The sequence below is a fragment of the Benincasa hispida genome, chromosome 10 (genome assembly GCF_009727055.1).
Source record: "Benincasa hispida cultivar B227 chromosome 10, ASM972705v1, whole genome shotgun sequence".
Taxonomy (NCBI): Eukaryota; Viridiplantae; Streptophyta; class Magnoliopsida; order Cucurbitales; family Cucurbitaceae; genus Benincasa; species Benincasa hispida.
In genome coordinates this window covers 10,500,583-10,509,171 of record NC_052358.1, presented here as the reverse complement: position 1 = coordinate 10,509,171, position 8,589 = coordinate 10,500,583, and the positions used below count along the sequence as shown (strand labels likewise).

Below are 8,589 nucleotides of genomic sequence, written 5' to 3'. Positions count from 1 at the left end.
CCCCGGCATCCCAACCTCGATTCCCGATCTCGTTCCCCGTTCTCTTCTACCAATCCCCGATCTTGATCAATGGTCCAACTCCACGCTTCTCGATCTCGTGCCCCATTCTTGATTCCCAATCCCGATCCACGTCAGACTACATGTCAATTCTTCTTGCTTCTCTCTCCTCAATATACAATTTCTCTTCATTCTTGATCTCGATGCTCTCTCCATCTCGATCTCGTTTCTCTCTCTTCTTTCTAAATCTTGCTTCTCTCTCCTAAATTCAAATTCTACTATGCTTCTTGATCTCGATTCTCTCCCTCATCTCGATCTCGCTTGTCTCTTCCTCAAGAAAACACAAAAACAAGAAGAAAAGAAAGCCACACAAAAAAAAGAAGAAAAAGAAAACGGAAGAAGAAGAAAAAGAAAGGCAGAAGAAAGAAGAAGGAAGAAGAAGAAGTTGGCGAAAGAAACGTGAAAAGAAAATCTGGCAAACGAAGGAGAAGGAAGAAGGCTGTAGGGGTTAAAATGGTAATTTCACGGATGAATAATGTAAGCAAAAGGTCACTTTTCATTTGTTTTCAAAAGTGAGGCCAAATTTCATTTGGGCTTCTTATTTTACGGTCTCTATAGAATTTTCTCATTTCTGTAAATCAAAGAGATCTGTATCTTTAATATCCATCAAATATAAAACATATCATTATTTAGTCATCAATATATGAATACAAATATTGACAATAAAATTTCTTGATTTACAGATTTATTCGTCAATATCGATATTCTATTAATACATTTGTAAAATATAAATTTTGATATCAATATAAACATTAAAAAGAAATTAAATCGTGGTTGTGGTATATTTGAAACTGCTCTATTTCCCAATAACCCATGATATTTGTAGATTTGCTTGCTTATTTCTGCTGCTGCAAATAAACTTTGAAATGAGTAAGTGTAGATTGCCTCATAGACTGATCTTATTTCTCCAATCACAAGCATTATTATGAGTAAATTGGCATGACCTATGTGTTTGGAAGGCCAAGTATGTGGTTAGCTTAGCTTACACTCACAGTGCTTCTCGATTCGTTGATCCATTTCAGGTAATTTTCCACACAGTCTAGCCCACAGAGCTCTTTAACAACAGCCATGGTAGCAGGAACTTCTAGCTGTACTGCGTAATCAAATTCAGACTCATCTTGATGGCGCCATCCACGTATCTGTTTTCGTGCCTCTTTAATAGCCGCTCGTGTTGCACAATGAACTGATGCAGCTAGAAGCAATGGTGGTTCTCCTGAAGCTGCACAATTGCACTTGATTTCATTTCAGTTCCAATACATATTAGATCGTTTGTATGAGCCCTTGGCTGAAAAACCAAAAGCCCCGTGAAAGAAAAAGTCTACTACATAGAAAATGACAAGTATACTAAATTGGATTTGCAAGGAAATCCCATTCTCTTCCAACCAAATTGAATGACAATAAAGTTTGACCTACCTTTTGAAGAGAGAATGCGATTTTTATGATGTCCAGAATTTAAAATTTCCACATTCAACTGTTTTGGTATGGTGTCAATTGTAGGAATTTTGTAAGTCCATGTGCTATCAGTAATCACTAGTCCATCAGGATTTGTCAAGTATTCTTCTGACATATAAAATCCAATTCCTTGCACAAATGCTCCTTCAATCTGCACAAAACGATTCCCTATCCCTATCATTAGGAGTTTCTACCCCTTGGAAATCTGATCAATCTATTTGAAACCCATAACTTCAAGAGACTGGAAAAACAAATTAGATGCTCAATTTTGTACTTATAATGTAGCTAATTAACCTGTCCCAAATCTACAGCAGGATTGAGGCTTTGTCCACAATCATAGAGAATATCTGAACGCAAAATTGTGGTTTCTCCAGTGAGAAGATCAACTTCCACCTGCCAAGGCATGAATTTGGTGAATTGAACTTTGCAGTAAACTAAAGTGGCAGCCAAGTGTTTGTTTTTAATTTGAAAATGTTGATACAGTAGTAAACACAAAGGGAGGTGTTGTTAGTCAGTAGACTTGCCTCACTCACTGCAGCTCCATAGTTTAAGTAGCTACTTGAAACAAAGTCAGGGACATACAAAGAATTTACAGACAAATTGACTGCTTGCAAGTTTGCCTGCACTTTATCCAACATGAAATGATGAAGGTGTTATTCACCCAAGGATACATCCTCAACCCCATATCCAAAAACATTTTATGAGGTTTGAAAAATGAGAACTAACAATTCAAATTACAAATCAACAATTGTGAAAAAGCAAGGAAACGTTTCAAAGAAACTAATTATATGTGAACTAATAATAAGACTTTTGAGAACCATGCATGAATAACACTTCGATTATGGAACAACCCATGATTGGTTAAACATAAAATGTTCTATGAGATAGTGCAGAGCAAACAACAACCTGACTTATGAGCACATCCCATTTGAGGGAACCGTTATCCTGCAGCCTTTTCTTGAGAGGTGTTAGTCTCTCTAGCAGTATATTGCAGCAAAGTCTAACAGCCTCACAGCTCGACTCGGAGGTAGTACTTCCAAATGTACCCCCTCCTTGTATTAAGGCAACGGTATCAGATTGAACCACTCTCACCTTTTCCAAAAGGTCATCAGTTCCATCACATCCAATTGAGCTAAGAGCATATGCAACCATCTGTCTCACTTTTGTCCACAGCCCCTGCCCAATTTCAATGCCTCCAACTTCCACAACAACAGAAGCATCAGTTAGAATGCTCACTTTCCCAGGAGTTGGCCTCGCTCTTACTCCGTGCACAACTGGAATTCGAGAAAGACCTCTTTTTTTCCATATGTTGTAGCTATTAAATTCATCTACCATTTCAACCCTTTTTTTTAAGCATGAAGATGTGGCTAACCTATCCCAAATTGAAGGTAAAGTGTACCCTTCAGGTTCACCTGGATTCTTGTAGAATTTGCTGATGCTCACAAATGTATGCAGGTTTACTTTTCGAATAGTATCCACATCCATGCGAAGGGTAGATGCCACATGTTCAATTACCGCCTCAGCAATAAAGGATCCTTGTGCCTCTCCAGGGGCTCGCATTGCGCATTTGCTTGAATAGTTTGTCTTGCATAATTTTATATCAAAAGATAAAGCACCCCAATCATACTTCTTAAGTGCATTGACGATGTTGTGTGGTATTATTGGACTTACATCAGTACTCATACCTGCATCAATCAATATATCTAATTGCAACCCTGTAATTTTACCATTAGATTTGAAGCCTACATTGTAAGTTATTTTCATTGGATGTCTCCCTCCTGCCATTATCATGTCAGTCTTCCGATTAAGGTAAATCCTGACAGGACGGCGTAACTTGTGAGCTGCAAGTGCACATGCTGTAGCAACCTAAACAACATAATTGTTCAAAGGAAAGAACTCATATATTAGAGTGTCGTTCATGCTTGGGAGAATAGTGAGAAACTTGGCAAGAAAAAGAGAAGTGAGAAGGTAGAAAGCAAACTGTAGGGAAACAATAGAAGTGCTACACATAAAGATATGATGAAGAACATAATAAACTTCAATCATGAAACGCTTCAACTCCGATACACAATCATCTTATTCTAATGGTTGTTACCATAAACCATCTTTTCAAAAACACTGAAATCAGTATAAGGAGAAGTTAAAAAGAAAGGTCCAAGAAAAATGCCTACTTCACAATTATAAATAAAATGCAGTAAAAAATGATAAGATTAACATAATTGATCGCGTTGTCCAACTTATCTCAAGAATCCTACGTACTTACCGAAAAGAATCTATTTTGTTTATAATGATTAAACAGCAATAAATCCAGCAGTAAGAGTGGTATTTGCGAATAAAATAGCAGGAGAAACTCTACGTATGATTATGATGTGGAAAAAATTCCAAACCAAATATAGCAAAGTTCATCATCTGTCATTGATTGCAGCACCAAATGATTTGCAAATTAATGTTAATATGCCTTGAGCTCCAACACCAGAGATTGTAAGATATTTGGATGACTACACTTCAGCTAATCACATTTTATTCAAGCACATACATTAATAGGCCCTTTAGTGATCAGCAATGTAATATAGAACTTTTGATACACTTGGACAACTAGAGTTAAATTGTTGAACAATCAAATGATTCAAGTTGGTGATTATATGCATCATCATCCTACCTACTTAGATTATGATAGAACTAAAAACATTACAAAGTTTACATCGGAATTCACTGATTTTGCACTGCCATCCAAAAGCTTTTGGAGTAAAATTATAATTGCATATTGTACTTAATTTCTGTTTCCTTCCTTCCTATTGAGAAAACACCATTACTAGAAATTTTTCTGTTTCCTTCCTTCCTATTGAGAAAACGCCATTACTAGAAAATTTTGTTTTACTTGGAAGTTAAAAGAAATGCATTGTGAAGAACTGTTTTTCAAAAGTCTATTCCACATAGAGTTGGCAGCAGATACTTACAACCATAGATCTTGTGCCCTTTCCACCAAAGCCTCCTCCAACCCTTCTGGTAATTACACGGACATTATGTTCAGGAATGCCGAGACATTTTGCAATTACAGAATGAATATTAGATGGCCATTGATTTGAACTGTAGACCACCATGCAGTTATCTTCATCTGGAATGGCAAGTGCACAATGCGTCTCCATATAAAAATGATATTGTGATCCAAGTCTGATCTGAATGTAAAAGTTTATGAAAACAATTAGAAATTTATGTAAAAGTAAAGAAAACAATTAGGAAATAACAAATATGTACATTGGTAGCATAATAGTTAGAAACTGTTTTTTTTGGTGCGAGAAGCTGTTGAATCTTTAACTCAGTAATCATTGAAATTTCCCTTTTCTTCTCCAGACAGGCATACCGTCCTTAGATGTTTAAGGCCAAGTAAGTCACTGTAGAAGCTACCTGAGCAGCATTAATATGGTGATCTGCTTCAGCCATTCCTTTTGATATATCACCAACCTGTTCCGGAAGCAAAACTGAAGGGACCTCGAAGAAGCATGACCTCTTAACAGCATCTTCTACAGAAAGAATAGGTGCTTCCAAATTATCTGTGTCGTAATTCACTACTGTAAAGTTTGCAGCCGCATCTGCATGTTTCTGTGTATCTGCTACCTAAAAAATATGTGAGAGGTATAAGGATTCCTTCTATGACCAACGTTACTATAAATGAATCATGAGGTATTCAAATTACCACAAAGGCAAGTGGCTGACCAGCACACTCTGTCAACTTATCTGCAAATAGAATTTCATCACCAAACATGGTTCTTGCTCCAATGTTGTAACCACCTACAGGAATATCTCCAGTAGAAATAACAGCAATAACTCCCTCTGGTTGTGATTTGGGAGGAAAAGTAAACCCTTTTACCTGTGCCAAAGGCTTTGTGCTATATATGAATGCTCCATATAGGCAATTTGTTGGCGAAGGAATATCATCCACATAGATTGCTTCACCTAAAATATTCATTTGCATATGTACATTGGTTTCCTTAATACTTGAGAACACGAAATCACGAGCTAATTGACTAAGACAAATTCATTCCATCTTTATAATTTTTTAAAGTACGATTTCCTATAATTACAAGATATAATGTACCTGAAGCTTGAATAGCAGCTCCAGATTTTATAACGGTATCTCCAACTGGATGATATTCTAAACTTAATTCCATTGCCTGCTTTCCAGATGATAATAGATCTGCAGTTTTATTATAACCAAATAGGTTTTTGTTTGAAATAAATCTGTCGGGTAGGGTTGACGAGGCATTCCTGCATCCATTGAGGTAATTGCTCTTGATTGCAACATCGCCACGAACCAAGGAGTATAAGAACTCAAAAAGAAAGCCAACTGCTAAGCTTGTCCTGTAAGCAGGAGAGGAAGTGCTCTTTTCAGGAACTATGGTGGCTCCAATCAATGAGACAGCTTCATATATGACATTATAATCAATAACTTTTCCAGCAAGAAATTCTTCAATCTTTCTGGCTCTAATTGCATGCTTGGTCCCATAAGCTCCAAATGCCAGATGACAACTATTTAATATGATACCATTGGAATCTTTGCATGGGGAGATTGCAGCTAAGAAAGCAGCATTTAGGTATGGCAGTGCATTTCCGAGGGGCCGAGGCGAAGCTCTATAAGTATCAAAAACTACATACGTATCATTTGCATAAATGTCTCTAATTGAATCCCAATTTGGGATCTTAACACTTAAAAGTACACATCTAGGACCCAATGGAGGTCTCTTGAGAAACTCATCCAATATAATCACTTCTTCGCTAGAACCAGTCGAAATACTTATCATGGATCCTGCAGCAAGAAGTATTGTTGAAATATCTGAAGGAAATCCTTTTCTTTGCGCCATCATTAAATTTCCTCCAATGCTTGCAGTATTTCGTACAAACTTAGAAGCAATTTTCTCCATGTGGACCGCTATTTTATAGAACACCATCTCACCTATTGAGGATGGCTCATGGTTATTACTTTTCAAAGCCTCAATGGCTTTTGCAATTGTTACCGTTGCACCAATCTCCACTCCTGTTGAATCCATCTTGATAACTGACAGCTCAGGGATATGTTTAAGATTAATATATCTCTCAACATGTTCAAAATCTTTGTAATACCCGATTTCTGTGTTGCCAACGACTATCTTCGTTTTGGTTATAGTACTAGATTCTTCACATTCAAGTAGTCTGTTAAGATCCTTGATACTAACCGGATTAAGCCAGGAACATCCCTTGGAGTCCACAAAAGGGATAGACATTATTTCCTTTCTTAAGAATTCAGGAAACAAGCACGAGCTACCATTTTGTTCATAAAGTGGAAATTTACAAGATCTCTCTTCCACAGCACAGCCATTTTGCCAGAATGAGTTTAACCCTAGATCCTCAATATCAACATCAGAAGCAAAACTCTTACAGGCATCAGCAATTGGCCTATACCCTGTACAGCGACAGAGGTTTCCAGAAATAGCCTTTTCAGCTTCAGAAACAGTAAGTTTCGAGAATCCCGACGAGGGTTCGGGTCGATTAGTGTTTTCAGCATCCAGAAGAGCAGAAAAAAGTGAAACACACATTCCAGGGGTACAAAAGCCACACTGGGAAGCATGAAAGCCAGCAAACCTTTGATGAATGGAGTGAAAACCATCTTTGCAATTTCCAATACCTTCACTGGTTGTAACTGAACAACCATGTATACTACAAAGCAAGGTGAGGCAGGAACTTACTGTAAAATGTTGGAGCTTGTCTAACACAGGATCATACTTTGACAATAGAACAACACAAGCACCACAACCGCCTTCACCACAGCCAAGCTTGACACTCTTGAAAGGAGTATGGTGGCGCAGGAAATGAAGCAAATTAGTGGAAGGGTCAACGGTGGAGAGAACAAATCTCTGCTGATTAACTGCAAAAACCAGTGGATGATTCTCCATTGGTGGATGGTGAGAAGAGAAGTGGTAGTGAAGAGGGAATTACTTATCTTTGTTTCAATGATGGAGACCAATTTGTGTGAATATGGAAACTGATTGCCAATGGATAAGACTAAAAACCCATTTGATTTCTTCTATTATGGATAAAAATGGATCTTCATTTTCAATCCGGAAACGCAGCCTAGAAAACGACCCAGTAACCACTAAAACTAATACATGGACAAGTTTAGTCCAGAAATTGTAGTACCTTACATTAATCTACAAACTCATTGTGGTCACAATAAAATATATATGGATCCCCTTGTTGAAGGAGGCAATGCGTCTCCCTAGGGGAGGGGTTTTTTCTCTTTTGATGAATGGGTTTCCGGGTTGCTTATCCTCTTCTTCAACAAGAACTGTCCTCGCTCTGTTTCTTGGCATTTCTTGTTTGCGATATTTTCTTCAAAAGATAATAAACAAACATATATTAGGAGGCTAATTCAATCAATCAGTTATGTTATGGCTGCAGCCCCGACGTCAGTGCAACCGTCACAAATTTTTTCTATATATTATATATGGGTTGAGCCGAGTCTAAGTAAGTTATCAAGGTTCTCTTCTTTCAACGCTCGCTCAAATCCACCGTTAAGAAAACGATAAATGTTGAGCCGAGTCTAAGTAAGTTACCAAGGTTTTCTTCTTTCAATGCTCGCTTAAATCCACCGTTAAGAAAAGGGTAAATGACAAAAATATCCCTAGAGTATGGTAGTAATTTTAATTATGCTCTTAAAACTTTTAATTTTAAAAATTTTCTTAAATTTATATCAAAGTTAAAATTGGACCCTCAAACTTACATAATTGTATAAAGTATAATGATCTTATAAGTTTGAAGTTCATTTTTTACCATTTATAAGCCCAATTTCTACATTTATTGTAAGCATAATGGTCCCATTTTAACACCTTTAAAATTTTGGGAGTCTGATTTTAAAATTGAAAGTTGGGCTTTCTACATAAAATGACTTAAGAATGGACCCAAGTCTTGAAAACTTCACTTTTTACAAAAAAAAAAAAAAAAAAAAATCATTGATCTCCCTATTTTTACAAATATCAGTTATTATTTACCATTAAGCCTTTATCCACTATTTTTATAAAACAAATTAAATTAAGAAATTAGTCTAAA

The 8,589-nt window shown here is 36.8% G+C and overlaps 1 protein-coding gene across 1 annotated transcript; it reads right to left on the bottom strand.

Moving 5' to 3' along the window:
* Positions 1–659: 659 nt before the first annotated feature.
* Positions 660–7,856, bottom strand: LOC120088383 (indole-3-acetaldehyde oxidase-like). The gene is made up of 9 exons (XM_039045628.1): positions 5,606–7,856; positions 5,204–5,463; positions 4,915–5,124; positions 4,467–4,685; positions 2,416–3,375; positions 2,034–2,129; positions 1,804–1,902; positions 1,471–1,660; positions 660–1,276 (listed from the first exon to the last, which is right to left on the bottom strand). Exons 1-9 carry the CDS (start codon positions 7,434–7,436, stop codon positions 1,035–1,037), a joined length of 4,107 nt encoding a protein of 1,368 aa, XP_038901556.1. The 5' UTR covers positions 7,437–7,856; the 3' UTR covers positions 660–1,034.
* Positions 7,857–8,589: the final 733 nt, after the last annotated feature.